General features: G+C 36.1%; 1 protein-coding gene across 10 annotated transcripts in view; it reads left to right on the top strand.

The window, feature by feature from the left end:
• STAG2 (stromal antigen 2) overlaps nt 1-16,898 on the top strand; it is a 147,648-nt gene that overhangs the window by 48,433 nt on the left and 82,317 nt on the right. For 9 of the 10 annotated variants that reach the window (XM_036443256.2, XM_036443259.2, XM_045583547.1 and 6 more), the window contains one exon: nt 14,068-14,212. The exons of the other annotated variant lie outside the window; for it this stretch is intronic. In XM_036443256.2, coding sequence (XP_036299149.1) covers nt 14,169-14,212 — 44 coding nt within the window. In that variant the 5' untranslated portion in view covers nt 14,068-14,168. Of the gene's footprint in view, nt 1-14,067; nt 14,213-16,898 lie in introns of those variants that run through there. 10 annotated transcript variants of the gene reach the window in all.

Raw genomic sequence — 16,898 nt, 5'->3', positions numbered from 1 at the left:
ATTACGTAAAAAGGTACACACAAAAGTTTCCAGTAGATTCCTGCCTCCTCCTTCATTCTTTCATCCCCTCCCCTATATTGACAACTTCAAAGAAAAATTTCTTATTAATTCCAGTATTTCTTTTTGTGCAGACAAACAAATGCATGCATATGTATACACTGAGTGGCCAGATTATTATGACCTCTGAATGCATAATAATCTGGCCACTCAGTGTATATCTTATATAATAAAAGACTAATATGCAAATTGTCCCCTCAACCAGGAGTTCGACCAGCAGGCAGGCTGGCCAACTGCCCATGTCCCCTCCCGCTGGCCAAGCTGGCCAGACCCCACCCATGCAAGAATTCATGTACCGGGCCTCTTAACACGCGCATGCGTGCGCTCGCGCTCGCGCGCGCTCTCTCTCTCTCTCTCTCTCTCTCTCTCAGTGGCCAGATTATTATGCATTCATAGATCATAATAATCTTGCCACTCGGTGTATATACATTTTTATTTTATAGTTACTTCTTTAAGGTAGCATGCTGGTCAATGCAAGTTCCAGACCTAATAATTGTTGAAGAGTTGTATTGATAATGGTTTCATGGTGTGAGAGTTGAATCTGCCACACTGACTTCTGAATCATTTCATGATCTGCAAGTTACAACAATATGAATTTTGGTTCACTAGTAACTCTGTTAAGGATTGTATAGCCACCTCAGCAGTGGAGACACTGCTTGTTGCTCTGTAACTTTGGACAGAAAAAGAGACAGGTGAAAATACCTTTCAGTACCTAGTAAGTTGTTATTGCTAGCCAAAGCAGTTCATACAGGATGGATGGGGGTTGGAGCAGCATATAATGAAGTAAAACAGTCAAGTGTTATGAGTAGGATAATTGGCAAACATTAGCAGAATAAATTATAAGAAGCAGTTGGAGAAGAAAACTTTTACCCTTATTTTTTTGTTTGGAATATATTAATCAGGAATGCTAAGTGTAATTGCTGATGGTATAGAGAGAATTTTTCTTGATGAAAAGAGCATTTAGAGCATTTTTGCCAAATCATAGAAAAATATGGCAAATATTTTTTTTTAACATTGTATTTGTTGATTTCAGAGAGAAAGGGAGGGAGAGAGAGAAATATCAATTATGAGAATCATTGATTGGCTGCCTCCTCACACCCCCTACTAGGGATTGAGCCCGCAACCCAGAAATGTGCCCTGACTAGGAATCGATGCTCAACCATTGAGCCACAACAGCCAGCCCCCCCCCCCCCCCCCCGCCCCGGGGTGGGGGGGAAATATATATATATATATATATATATATATATATATATATATATATATAATTTTACTTTAACAAAAATAAGTTATTGATTAAAGTTGGGGGGGGGGAAGAGAAGGGGAGGGAGCGAGAGATAGAAACATCAAACGAAACACTGATAAGGTGCCTCTTACTGGGGATTGAGCCATACTAGCTTCCTGGGCCATAGAATAAGATGGGAGATATTTGCATATGAAGAATCTCCTTATACATGTTCTCAGATTTTGCTATATTATTTGCCAGAAATCTTTCTGTAAAGTGGATCATTACCACAAACTGTTTTCTAATTGAGAAGTTCTTTCCTGACTAATGGCTTAGCGGACACATCATTGGTATGACAAATAATGTTTTTAAGCAAAGTTCCAATAACTATAATTTTTAGATAGTAGTTTCAGGTTCTCTGCAATATACTTTCAAATATACCTAACACATGTAAACATTAGTTATATTGTATGTTGTATTTGAATTTAATAATATATTGGGTGGGGCAAAAGTAATTTTACAGTTGTATGTGGAACACAGTTTATTTTTTTTAAAAAACCATTTTTTTTATTGATTTCAGAGAGGAAGGAAGAGGTAGAGAGAGATAACATCAATGAGAGAGAATCATTGATTGGCTGCCTCCTGCATGCCCCCCTATAGAGAATTGAGCCCACAACCCAGGCATGTGCCCTTATTGGGAATCAAATTGTGATCTCTTGGTTCATAGGTCAACTTCAACCACAGAGTCATGCCAGCTGGGCTCAAATTTAAATTCTTTATTGTTTAGCCGAAACCGGTTTAGCTCAGCGGTAGAGCGACCATCGGTCTGTGGACTGAAAGGTCCCAGGTTCTTTCCGGTCAAGGGCATGTACATTGGTTGTGGGCACATCCCCGGTAGGGGTTGTGCAGAAGGCAACTGGTCGATGTTTCTCTCTCATCGATGTTGCTAGTTCTCTCTCTCTCTCCCTTCCTCTCTGTAAAAAATCAATAAAATATATTTTAAATTCTTTATTGTTTAAAGTATTACATATGTCTCATTCCCCCCCCCCCCCCACTGACATCTCCCCAGCCACTCCCACCTCCTGTCTGTGTCTATTGGTTATGCTTATATGCATGCATATAAGTCCTTTGGTTGATTTCCCCTTCACAGCCCCCCTCCCACCCCATATTTTCTTTGAGGTTTGACAGTCTGTTTGATGCTTCTGTGTCTCTGGATCTATTTTTGTTCATTATATTTCACAAATGAATGAGATCATGTGATATTTTTCTTTCTCTGACTGGCTTATTTTGGGGTCCATCCATGCTGTTGCCAAAAGAAAAATAATTTCTTTTCTACAGTAGTGTAGTATTCCATTGTGTAGATGTTCCACACACAGTTTATTCTTGTATTATAATTATATTATTTTCCATATGAACAACTGTAAGCCTACTTTTGCCCTCCCCTTTATTGTTTTTTATTAATAGTATATGTTTGCTGAATCATTATTAGCATTTAGATAATCCTTTTCAGGATGTTTTATAGGATGCATTAATATATTTGTTCTGGTTTTAAAAAATGGTAGTCTTTTGGTCTCAGTGCTTTAGGAAAGTTTTAAAAATTCCTGTCATCTTAGTACTTGGATTAAGAGTTATATCTTGTCCCTCTTTTTCACCATTAGATGGCATATGAAAGTGGACGAAATATATTTATGGATACATGAAAGCACTTAAAATGGAATAGGATACAGGACAAAAAGTAGGACCCCTCATAATATCTAGTATCAGTAATCTAACTACATACATATAACATTTTGATAATTTTAGTAGATTATTATATCCTATCTAATAAAAGAGTACTATGCAAATTGACCATCACTGCTATACACAAGATGGCTGCCTCTATGTGGTCAAAGATGGCTGCCACAAGATGCTCTGCAAGAGAGGGCAATTGTAGGTGATCAGGACTGCAGGGGAGGGCAGTTGGGGGTGACGAGGGCAATTGGGGGTGACCAAGCCTGTAGGAGAGGGCAGATAGAGTTGACCGGGCTGCCAGAGGAGGACAGTTGGGTTTGACCAGGATTGCAGGGGAGTACAGTTAGGCATCAATCAGTCTGGCAGGGAAGTGGTTAGCGGGTGATCAGGCAGAAGCACTTAGGGGCAATCAGGCAGGCAGGTGAGCCATTGGGTGCCAGCAGTCCTGGATTTTGAGAGGGATGTCCAACTGCCTGGTGGAATTGGGCCTAAATGGGCAGTTGGACATCCCTCGAGGGGGTCCCAAATTGGAGAGGGTGTAGGCTGGGCTGAGGGACACACATCACCCCCTTCCCCCCATGAATTTTGTGCACAGGGCCTCTATCGGATCTAGTAATAATGAATGTCGTTTTTAAGCATTCGTTTAAAATCTTGCTTGGCGTTGACTTGTATTGACATAACCTTCAAACACGTGGTATCTACAGAACGTGTGAAGTGCAATTAACAAGTTTTGCTTGAAAAAGTTTGTGTTTGGTTTGGTTTTTGTTGCAAAACTAGGGCTATGAAGATGGCGGATGAAGAGCATATTCGGCACTGCATGCTTTACGAGTTCCAATTAGGAAGAAAAGCAAGTGAGGCTGCGAAAAACATCTGTAGTGCTCTTGGTCAAGATGCAGTTAGCGCCAGAAAATGCCAGCGTTGGTTTGAGAAATTTCGCGAGGGAAATTTTTCGTTAGATGACAAGAGTGGTCGAGGCCGTGTGTCCAATTTTGATCAAGAAGCTCTTCAAGCTCTTTTGGTGCAAAATCCTCAAATTACCCAACAAGAGCTTGCGACAACTTTAAATTGTTCACAAAAAACAATTTCCAATCAATTGCGTGCACTTGGCAAAGTCCAAAAGTTTGGAAAATGGGTTCCTCATGAGTTGACTGACGACAACCGTAATCAAAGAGTCACAATTTGCAGTTCGCTCCTCTCTCGTCAAAACCGTTTGCCGTTTTTAGAGCAAATTGTTACCGGAGATGAAGAATGGGTGCTGTATGTTAATTTGAAAAGGCGGCCTCAATGGTTGGACAAAAATGAGGCTCCGCAGCCCACGCCAAAACCTGACTTGCATGCGTAAAAAGTGATGTTGTGTGTTTGGTGGAATTTTAAAGGAATTCTTCATTATGAACTTTGACCATCTAACCAAACCATTACAAGTGCAGTGTATAGTGCCCAATTGGAAAGGTTAGCCCAAGCTTTAAGAGAAAAAGAACCCACGCTGATTAATCGGAAGGGCGTAATTCTTCACCACGATAACGCACGACCGCATACTGCAAGAATCACTGCTGAAAAACTGCACCAGTTGGAATGGGAAGTTCTCCCTCAACCTGCATATTCTCCTGATATTGCCCCTTCCGATTACCATTTGTTTCATTCTTTGCAAAACTTTCTTCTTGGAAAAAAATTTAATAATGAAGAATGCCTCAAAAATGCATTGACCGAATTTTTTGCATCAAAATCACAAGAATTTTACAACAGAGGGATTAAAATGCTTCCTGAGCGTTGGGCACAAGTAGTAGAAAACAACGGCAACTATATTGTTGATTAAGTTTTGTTGTATTGTTTAAATAAATTCAATTTAAAAAAGTATTAGAAAACGACATTAATTATTACTAGACCTAATAGTATGTTAATAATAAGCTCTCTTCCCCAAGTTTAGTGGGATCCCATGCTGCATTTGAGGAATTGGTAACTCCTAATTCTTAGTATCATCATATGATGACATTCTAGCATGCTAGCTCTTGACTGTAGCTTGCTTGAATTGCTGGTAGAAAGTTTGTGTTGCTTTTTCCTAAGTTGTGTGTGGTTTTTGGGTAACTATGAGACTTGTACCATCAAATTTTGAAAAAGGGAGAGAAATGTTGGACATTTATTAAGTGGATTTCAATAGTAGTTTTCATACCCTGTGATGATTAGCTTGTAATTTTCAAATGGCTCCATGTTTTTTTTTTTTTTTTCTTCTTTTTTTTTTTTTAAAGAAAAGCTGTACCTCTCCTTGGATCCTTTGCCATAAAGTTACTTACAGCTCTTCGTTCATTTTCACATTTTAAATAGGAGACAAAAAATCTGTCAAAATAAATTATTGTGAGTGTAGATACCAATAGTTGGCCTAATTTTATAGATTTACATTTCAAAAGATAGCAGTGGTTATTGCGTATAGTATCCTTTTTCAGTAGAAAGTTATTCTCCAGTAATTGGTGAATGGTAAAATCTTGTGAGTTTGTGTGACAAGAGGGAAACTTGCTTGATAAAAGGGGGTTTAAATTTAATTTTTTATTGTGTTAACTATCCCCCAACCCAAATAACATTTGTCATTTGAATCATTTTTAAGTGGGCAGTTCAGCAGTGTTAAGTAAATTGATCTTTTTGTGAAGCAGATTTCTGGAACTTTTGTCTCCAAAATTTGAAACAATACCCATTAACAATAACTCCCCCTTTTACCTCCCTCATTCCCTGGTAACCACCATTCTACTTGTTTCTATGAATTGGACTACTATTTAGATATCTCATGTAATAGAATCATACAGTACAGGGGTGGGCAAAGTAGTTGTATAGCATGAGTATACCAAACAGTTAATAAAGCTATTATAATAATCATAACCTGCATATCTTTTTCCATATGAGCAACTGTAAACCTTCTTTTGCCCACATATGTGTTTGTCTTTTTTTGACTGACTGGCTTATTTCATTTAATGCCCTGAACGTTCATCCATGTAGCATTTGCCAGAATTTCCTTTTTTCTTAAGGATGAATAATATTTCATTGTATGTATATCACGTTTTGTTTACCTATTAAGCTATTGATAGTCATGTGGTCTGCTTCTGCCTCTTGGCTATTATAAATAGTGCTGCTTTGAATATGGTTGTTGCATCTATTTCTTTGAGATCCAGCTTTCAATTATTTTGGATATGTACCTGGAAGTGGGGATTCTTAGATCATATGGCAATTTTATTAAAAAAATTTTGATGAGCCTGCCATGTTGTTTTACATAGTAGTTATACAGTTTTACAATCCTACTGACAGTAGATGGATATTACCTTTTTCCACATCTTTGCAGACACTTTTTATTGTGTGTCTTTTTTATTCTAGCTATCCCAGAGGGTGTGGAATGGTATCTCGTGGTTTTGATCCAAGTCCTTTGCCCATTTTTAATTTAGGTTATTTGATTTTTTGTTGTCGAGTTGTAGGAATTGTTTATATATAGTGGATATTAACTTCCTATTAGGCATATGGTTTGCACATATTTTCTCTCCTTCTGCAGGTTGCCTTTTCATACTGTTGATGGTATCTTTTAATATATAAATGTTTCTATGAAGTCCTGTTTATTTTTTCTTTTGTTACACTGTTCTTTTTGGTGTCATATCTAAGAGATCATGGCCAAGTTCAATGTTAAATGTTTCTTTTGCCCCCGTTCCCCTTCTCCCACAGGAGTTTTATAATTTTAGGTCTTATGTTTAGATCTTTAATACATTTTGAATTAATATTTGTTTATGGTATGAGACAATGAATGGTCCTATTTCATTCTTTTGCATGTTGACATCTAGTTTTTAAAGCTTTTTTTAAAAATATATATTTTATTGATTTTTTACGGAGAGGAAGGGAGAGAGATAGAGAGCCAGAAACGTCGATGACAGAGAAACATCACCAGCTGCCTCTTGCACACCCCCTTCCGGGGATGTGCCCACAACCAATGTACATGAATCAAACCTGGGACCTTTCAGTCCTCAGACCGACGCTCTGCCACTGAGCCAAACCAGTTTCGGCGACATCTAGTTTTCACAGCACCATTTGTTGAAGAGACTATCCTTTCCCCATTGAGTGGTCTTGGCTCCTTTAAAAAAAGTTATTTAAATATGTATATCAGGATTTATTTCTGGCTTCTCCATTGTATTCCATTGGTCCGTATGTCTGTCTTTATGCCAATACATTTTTTTTTCTTATTCCTACAGCTTGGTGATATGTTTTGAAATTAGGAAGTGTAATGCCTTCAATTTTGTTCCTTCTTTCTAAGTTGTTTTAGTTATCTGGAGTCCCTTGAATTATTTGATAATTTTTTTTTCTATTTCTGTAAAAAAGTGTTCTTGGGATTGTGTTGAACCTGTAGATTGCTTTGGGTATTATGGACATCTTTATAATATTAAGTCTTCCAATCATGAATGCAGTGACTTTCCTTTTACTTGTGTTTCTTTTAATTTCACACAGCAATGTTTTTTTAACTTTCAGTGTATGCATTTCACCCCCTTGGCTAGATTTAGTCAGGTTATTTTATTCTTCTGGTGCTATTTTAAATGGAAATTGTTTTCTCAATTTCCCTTTTTGATTGTTCATTGTTTGTATATAGAAGCATGTGTTGATTTGTACCCTGCAACTTTGTTGACTCTTTATTCTAACAGGTTTTCGTGTGCCGTGTGTGTTGGGGGTGAGGGGGAGAGGGGGAGAGAGAGAGATAGAGATAGATCTTTAGGGTGTTCTATATATAACAGCATGTTATCTATGAATGTAGATAATTTTACATCTTCCTTTCTAATTTGGATGCCTTTTATTTCTTTTTCTTGCCTGATTGTTTTGGATAGGATTTGTAAATACATTGTTGAATAGAAGTGATAAGAGTGGGCATTCATGTGTTCAAGATATTAGCTTGAGCGTCTCATAAGTGGCCTTTGTTACGTTGGGGTACTTTTCCTTCTATTCTGAGTTTGTTTAGTATTTTTATCATGAAAAGGTGTTGAATCTTATCAAATGCTTTTTCTGCATCAGTTAAGATGATCATAAGAGTGATTTCCAACCCCTTGCATCTTGTGGCACACAAACTTAATTACAAAAGTTCTGTGACGCACCCAAAAAAACTTTTTTTTTGTTGATCTGGCAAAAAATAGGTATAATTTTGATTCATTCACTCTGTATGGCTATTGTTATGTTGGCATTTTTTAAATTTGACAACTAAGAGAAAAGAGGTTAGTGTCCCCTGACTAAATGGTCAGGTATTACATGTTTTAAAAATTCTGGTCCACCAGTGGGCCTCTTGTAGCACACCAATTGAAAATCACTGGTTTAATATAGTAATATTCCACGAACACACAATTCATTTTTTTTTTTTTTGGCGCATCATTCTCTTAATGTAGTGTATTATAGTGATTGATTTACATATGTTGAACCAGCCTTGCATTCTGGGAATAAATACTACTTGGTCATGTGCTATTGAATGGTTTACTAGTAGTTAAGAGTTTTTGTATTGATATTCATTGGGAATATTCATCTATAGTTCTTTTTGTTTATTTTCTAGTGTCTTTATCTGGCTTAAATTTAGTTAAAAATAATTTACATGTTTTAATCTTTATGTAGGAAAGCTTAAGATTAGAGAGAATTCAAATAATTTTACAGTACAACGTATGTGTAATTTTTCCTGTCATTGTCATTGTGTAGAATTAACAAATGAAGAACCAGCCTCTTAGATCTGAAATAAGAAATGCGAAGTACCTATATTGTTTTTCATAAACTTCATTGTGGAAGCATATTTGATTTCTGAGCTTGAGCATGAATATAATTCAAGTCTATGAATTGTGGTTGAGAGTGTAGGTAGAAAGATTAGTGGTTTTTATCAAGTGGATGCTAATTCTAGAAACTTTAATCAAAAGTGGAAGGTACAAAAATATTTAAAAAATGTAGCATGATGTATTTTGTGGTCATATTAAAATGAAAAAAATGTGGTTAGTAACTGCAATTCTAAATTTTAGATTAAAATTTCCCATCATTTGTCTATACAGCTGTTTAATTTACACTTTGGCTTTATTATTGTTTATTAATTGAATTGTATATCCGTTTTCATAAGAATTATTAATAGACTGAATATTTCAGTTAAGTATTTTCTGCTACCTTGAATAAATAAATTTGAAAGTTTTTGATGTAACCAATTAGAGAATACTATGTGAAATAAAATATTTGGATTTCTCTTGAAATCCAGGATTATCCTGTCTTCATCTACTTTTCTATGAAATCTGCCTTGATATCTGTTATTACTTGAAATCTGCCAGTGAGCCAGTGGTGCCCAATGTGAATGGGTGTGATGATTTTAATGCATTGTGCTTATATCATGTTGTAGACCATTTACGAGTGCTAACATGTGAATTTAGCTCATTGTTGTAATTAATCACTCCTAAATAATATGTGAATTCTGAGGGGCCTTGCTTAGTGAAGGCTGTATTTTGTTTTTTCTTATTTTCTGTCTTGAGACCAGTTGGCTTGAATTAAAAGAACTTTGAAACAATTATTTTACGAAGAAAACAGATTTTACAGAAGTGGAAGTAGAAAGTTTTTTATTTGTTATTGAATTAATTTAACTTGGAATATAAACTTCGAGTAACAGACTATAAACATATATCATTATAGATAATTTGAAGTGTTATGGTGAGCATGATTCAGTTTTTAGAACTATTTATATTAAAAGCAGTACTTGTGAGTGTGTACTTGAATTTAACATACAGAATTAATCTATTATGATCTATTCCTTTTTAATCCAGTAATTATATATGAATGTATTTAATAAACCTTTAATGGCTGTATACTGAACATTAAGCCTAAGGAAGTGGTTTTACAGTATATTACGCAACCTATCTACTACCATGTTTCCCCGAAAATAAGACCTACTTACAGGTTTCCTTCTGAGTGAAATATAAGGCATCCCCCCAAAAATAAGGGCCCCCCCCAGGCTAAACATGAGAGATTCGGTCCACTGATTCTGAAAGAAATGGAGTCACAAGAAATTCACCAGGAAATTCAGGAATTGGATTGTTATGATGATGTTAGAAGATGATGATATGATTGTCATTGAATAAATGAGTAAATTCTTGATACTGTAGGATTCACAGTTTGTCTGGTTTGTGTTGACAACTACCGTACTACCGTACCGTATACAGGTAATAAATTTCCTTTATTTTCATTTAACAATAAATGTGTACCGTATTCTTCATGGAAAAATAAAACATCCCCTGAAAATAAGACCTAGCACGTCTTTGGGAGCAAAAATTAATATAAGACACTGTCTTATTTTCGGGGAAACAGGGTAGTATAAAATGGGTTCACTTAGTTTTCAGTAAGGAGAAAAAGAAGCTAGTTGTTTTTGGATATATCTCCCCCCACCCCTTCCCAAAGGAAAATAGTAGTTGAGAGTTAAAGCATCTTTCATTTCTATGCTTTATTCTCCAAAGCTGTTGGAATGTTAACTCCTTTATAGCAGTTATAGAGAATTGGTTCATGTGATAAAAACCTCAGAAGTTTTTCCTTGACATTAGGTGAGAGCTCCACCTTGTGATCTTTGAGCATATTCTTAAAAATATTAATAGCCTATAGTAGACCAGAAATGATGTGATAAGTTTGCCTATTTAATTTAATACTTTTATTGAGCATTAACATGGTCTTACAGTTTGGGGTTTTCCAACTTAAGTGAAATGGTATTAAGTACATTTAAAGTCTTTGGTTGTAAATTTTTTAATCTAAATCTTTGGAGGAAGCAAATTGTCTTTATATAAAGCTGTAGACATTTAAAATAAAAAGGGGAAATGTCTCAGCTCTTGAGCAGTGAAGAACTGTTTGGGTGGTAAATTGGTTATTTAGAGAATGCTTAAAACAGTGAAAATTCAGAAACATGGAATTTACTATTCCTATGTTTAATATTAGGTGGCTGTTGAGTTAGGTGCCTTATAGAAATAAATATAATTATATATATATATATTTAAAAATATATTTTATTGATTTTTTTTTTTTTTTTTACAGAGAGGAAGAGAGAGGGAGGGATAGAGAGTTAGAAACATGGATGAGAGAGAATCATCGATCAGCTGCCTCTTGCACACCACCCCCCACTGGGATGTGCCCGCAACCAAGGTACATGCCCTTGACCGGAATCGAACCCGGGACCATTCAGTCCGCAGGCTGGCGCTCTATCCACTGAGCCAACCCTGTTTCGGCTATAATTATATATTTTTAATCCTTACCCAAAGATATGCTTATTGGTTTTATTTAGAGAGGGAAACAGAGATAGGGAGAAGAGAGAGGGAAAGAAAAAGAGAGACAGAGAGAGTCATGGATGTGAGAGAGAACATCAGTTGGTCCTGACCTGAGAATGGAACAACCCACAACCTAAGGTGTATATACCCTGACCGGGAATCAAACCCGTAACCTTTGGGTATACTGGAAGATGCTCCAACCAACTGAGCCACTCTGGTCAGGGTGGAATAAATATATTTTCATATTTATTGCAGGTTTCCATAAGGGCAAGGATTATTACTCTCGTTTTTCACCACCGTATGTCCAGTGACCTGCACTGCGTTTGGCACATGGTGGATATTCTTAATTGGTTGGATGGATTTTTGATATTTAGAAACTTTTAAAAACAAGTATTTTACTGGGCATAGAGAGTTGGCCAATTTAATAATTTTTTTCTAAATTTGTTAGGTGGTATTTCTTTTTAAAAAATAGATTCCTTGTCTGGAAGACTCACATCTTTATAAATTCCATTTTTCTTCTGTTTTAGTTTCTAGTTTCTAAGCACATGTTAGTATAACCTTATACTGAGCTAAATAATTTGACCTGACAATACTTGTTCACTAGAAATTTTATGCTATGTAGAAGAATGTAGTATATCACGCTACTTATTTTTTATTTAGTACTCTGCTTCTCAGAGCTGATACATTGTTTTTGTTCTTAGGGGAATATATTTATGAATTATCTTTAATGTCTGCTTAAAAAACTGTATATCTAATGGATGCAGCAAGTTTGGTTTTGTAAAATGCTCAGAGAGACTAGGGTCAGGTACGCGGACAAACTGAGCAAGCACTTTCTTGCCATCTAGATAACCTGACGTGTTGGTTAGAACTTATTTACCTCTATACCTCTCCAGCTCTCTTAAAACAAACAAACAAAAAAACCATAATTTTTTTCTTTCTTAAAAAATACATTTCTTTTTATTTTTTAAAAAATATATTTTTATTGATTTCAGAGAGGAAGGGAGAGAGAGATAGAGATAGAAACATCAATGATGAGAGAGAATCATTGATTGGCTGCCTTCTACACACCCCCTACTGGGGATCTAGCTTGAAACCCAGGCATGTGCTTTTGACCAGGAATTGAACCTGGGACCCATTTAGTCCACAGGCCAACGCTCTATCCACTGTGCCAAATCAGCGAGGGCAATACTTTTCTTTTAAAATAAGTTTGAGTTTTTAGGAAGCTAGGTGTGTCCCACATGTAATGGCAAGCCTCAGAATTCTGGTGTACTATTTAGATAACATCTTAGGTCACAATAAGCTGAACAATTAGTGGTCTTGGGGAACAATCCTTTGACCATGATTTATTGCAAGACGATCATGCTAACAGTCATGTCTAAACAAAGATTTTATAATGCGATTATTCTTTAGAATAAAAAAAGTAAGCTAAAAGTGATGGTATCCAGGCGTCTTCAAACTACGGCCCGGGGGCCACATGCGGCCCACAGAGGAGTCTGATCCGGCCCGCCAGGTTTTTGGGCAGTGAGCGCAGCCAAGGTGTTACAGTAGGAATTAGTAGTTCATATAGTCCTGCCCTCCAGCTCTCTGAGGGACCGTGATCTGGCCCCCACTTTAAAAAGTTTGAAGACCCCTGGTAGACAACCCTGGATTTTTTAGGGTTTACTTTGTGAGTTATAAATTCTTGTTTCTCTTATTACTTCATTATTTTGCTATTAATAGTAACTTCATTAGAGTGAGCTGGGAAATGCTGTGCCATTATTGATGTTTTTAGAGCTGTAGTATTAATGGAAAAAGCAAATTACCAGTTTCTTGTATAACACCTGCTCTATTGGAAAGATCATTAGAAGTTTATTAGTATATGATATTTGAACACTTATTATTATTGGACATGTTTAGTCTGACCTGCCTTTTCTTTAGGTGGCCACCAGGTCCTAGATTCACTTGGCAAGAAAAGCATAAGAAAATTATAAAACAATGTTACACATAAGATTAAAAACTCTACACCCAGCCTATTTTATCTCTCTGTATTTGTTAGACTTGTCATTTGCTCTTAGGTCATTCTTTCATTTAGGAACTGCGTCGTTGAATTTCAAAACTAGAAATAATACTCTTCCTATGGCCAAATTTACACTGTTATCCACATGATGTTATTGGTATTTAAATTGATTACAAGTTCCTTGAGGGAAAGGGAATAGATCAGAGCTAGCATTTCCCCCCTTTCCTATTAAACACAATGCGATATTATTATGAAGTGGTTATTTATTAATATTAATAAGCAAGATTTTGGACTGTATGTTTCTTCTATAGTAGAAGAACCTGCTTTTATAGTGTTTCAAAATATCTTAATTTTTTTATCTGTTTCTTTTGACTGTACTGTACGTTACCAGCAAAAGATAGCGTTTTCAGACATCTTGTATTATGTTTTAAACTTATTATAAGGATTTCAGTACCAGTAAAGAGTCATATCATGTACCTAGTCAGGATTATATGGTTTATTTATTTATTTATTTATTTTTATTTTTTATTTTTTTTAAATCCAGACTAGAGAATCTTAGCAAATGTTAAAAATAATTGTCTGTAATACAAGCTTCTTTCTTTGTATCTGTTGTTGCTATTGTGGGACTACAATAGTTGTAATAAATCATATATAGAAAGAGCAGTCAAATTCAAGGGAAAGAAATAATTACTGAAACACAGTAGCAGGCACAGGGGAATTTAGGTTTTGAGTGTAGATACCCTTTCCAATATTTTTGGTATGTTTATAATAGATACGGCATTTTTTCCCCTTTAAAGGAATTTTCTGTCTTAGAAGAAGGAAGCGAGCCATCATTTTTACCCACGTAAATATATGAATATATTTCTGACATTGGGGCGTTCCAGAAGATGATAAAGAAATGATAGCAGCTCCAGAAATACCAACTGATTTTAATCTACTTCAGTAAGTATATTATGATGACTTTTATATACTTGTTTTTCCACAAAATAGGAAATGTATTAACTTCACTTAAAATTACTTCTGGTTGAGAATATCTAATACATAAGATACAGCATAGTATTTATACTTTAAAACAATTTATATTAATGCTCATTGGATTCTGAAACAGTAATTATTCTGAGCTTTTTGTACTACATTTTAAACTTACTTTTAAAATTTAGATACTGCACCATTTATTATTTTTGCTGTGCAGTTGAATCCACACTTGGTTTTACAGTAGTAATTGTTTTTGAGGAAGTGTCATGAAATTCTTAAAAAGTTATGTGTTCTCAGTAAGGACTGCTTATTATGCAGTAGTACTTAGGATGTAATGTCATCTTTCTATAACATCAAATGATGATACAATGAAACAAATCTAGGAGGGTGGGACATGCTCCATATTTTTGCAGAAATAATTACATGTTTATTGATGCACAAAGTGGCTTCCTATATACCTTGTTCAACTTTTATTCTAAGTTTTGACGATATTGGAAAGAATTAGAACTACTATATGTAATAGTGGTTTTCATATTATATCCCAGTTTTACAAGATGCCTCAGTGAAAGTACAAGTGCTTGTGGATCCCTTTAACTTTGCACATACATATACCATACCATCCTATATAATAAAAGGGTAATATGCAAATCAACCGAGCAGTGGAACAACTGGATACTATGACTCACACTGACCACCAGGAGGCAGATGCTCAATGCATGAGTTGCCCCTTGTGGTCAGTGGGCTCCCACAGGGGGAGCACCACTCAGCTAGAAGCTGGGCTTATGGCTGGCAAGCCAAGTGTAGTGGCGGTGGTGGGAGCTCCTACCTCAGTGGCAGCGCTAAGGATGTCAGACTGCTGGCTTAGTCCTGCTCCCAGAGGGCTCCCGGGCTTCTAGTATTTGTTATAAGGGTCTTCATAAGACTTGATTTTAAAAGCCTGGTTGCTAAAAAATTTGAAAACAACAGATAGTTATCCTTGTGCATAATGGCAGTCAGTATTTGCTTTTGATGGTGTATGGGTTTTCTTTAAAAAAAAAAAAATTCTTTTTTATTGATTTTAGAGAGAGAGAACTGGAGACATCAATGATGAACGAGAATCATTGACTGGCTGCCTTCTGCTGCCTACTGGGATCAAGCCTGCAACCTGGGCATGTGCCCTTGACTGGGAATCGAACCTGGGACCCTTCAGTCCCAGGCTGATGCTTTATCCATTGAGCCAGATCAGCTAGGGCTAAATTTTCATTTGAATATATATATATATATATATATATATATATATATATATATATTTCATTGATTTTTTTTTTTACAGAGAGGAAGGGAGAGGACAGAAAGTCAGAAACATCAATGAGAGAAACATCGACCAGCTGCCTCCTGTACACCCCCCCACTGGGGATGTGCCCTCAACCAAGGTACATGCCCTTGACCAGAATGGAACCTGGGACCCTTCAGTCCTCAGGTGGATGCTCTATCCACTGAGCCAAACTGGTTCTGGCTAGATTTTCATTTTTTAAATAATTTTATTTTCAGTGGATACTAAGGATCTACTGGGATAGGGACAATATTTCAAAGTATGATTTTTTTTTTTTTTTTTGTTAAACCTCACCTGAGGCTATTTTTCCATTGCTTTTCGGAGAGAGTGGGAGGGAGGGAGGAGAGGGAGAGAGAAACATCAACTGGTTGTCTCTCACACATATGGGAAGACAAAGGGCAGGGAGTGCAACCCAGGTACATGCCTGCGTCCTTGAATTGAACCCACGACCCTTCTGTTCCTGGGCCCACTCCAACCATTATACACACAGGCCAGGGCTCAAAGTTCGATTTTTAATGTGAATTAGAAAAATATATATTGTTGATTTCAGAGAGGAAGGGAGAAGGAGAGAAAGATAGAAACATCAATGATGAGAGAGAATCATTAATTAGCTGCTTCCCGCAACACAAGCATGTCCTGACCATGAATTGAACCGTGACCTCCTGGTTCATAGGTCAATGCTCAATCACTGAACCATACTGGCTTGGCTAATGTGATTTTAATCCCACTGTATATTGACTCTATATTAATTTTTTTGAGGAAAATTTATTTTTCTTTTTGTTTTTGGGATATCTGAGAAAATAAATTTTGATTTGACTATCAAGAAATTACCTTGTGAATTTCTTATATATTAAAGGTTAGAGATGATTTATAAGGTTTGTATTATAAACTAGACCTTTGACTGTTTCATTATCTTAAGTAGGGCCTGAAATAGGATAATAGATAAGAGGGAATTGATTTTTGGATGTGAATAGTATTTTCCAGATAGGAAGCAGGGTAGAGAAGGGAGTGGAAGATTGTGATAGCTGACTTTTCAAGCCACTTAAAGGTTAAGCAGTATGTTTCTTAAACATATCTATTTTACCCAGGATAGGCTTTTGTTGTTTTGATCTTAAAACCAGAGGAAAGCACCAGAGAAAGACAGATTCAAGAGAATATTTCTTTGGTTGAGGATATTTTAGACTTGTATACTGACTACTCACTTCAGCTTTCTTAGGAAGTTTTTCCCAGTTAGTTATCAAACTCTAATGGCTCATTCTTAGATGGGATAACCTGGAGATGATGATTAAGATATAATTTAGCTTTTGATTACTCCTTGACCATTGGAATTTTGTGAAGACC

Source organism: Pipistrellus kuhlii, unplaced genomic scaffold (genome assembly GCF_014108245.1).
Source record: "Pipistrellus kuhlii isolate mPipKuh1 unplaced genomic scaffold, mPipKuh1.p scaffold_m20_p_19, whole genome shotgun sequence".
Lineage (NCBI taxonomy): Eukaryota > Metazoa > Chordata > Mammalia > Chiroptera > Vespertilionidae > Pipistrellus > Pipistrellus kuhlii.
The sequence above is the reverse complement of the archived record's forward strand: the minus strand, read 5'-3'. Positions and strand labels throughout refer to the sequence as shown.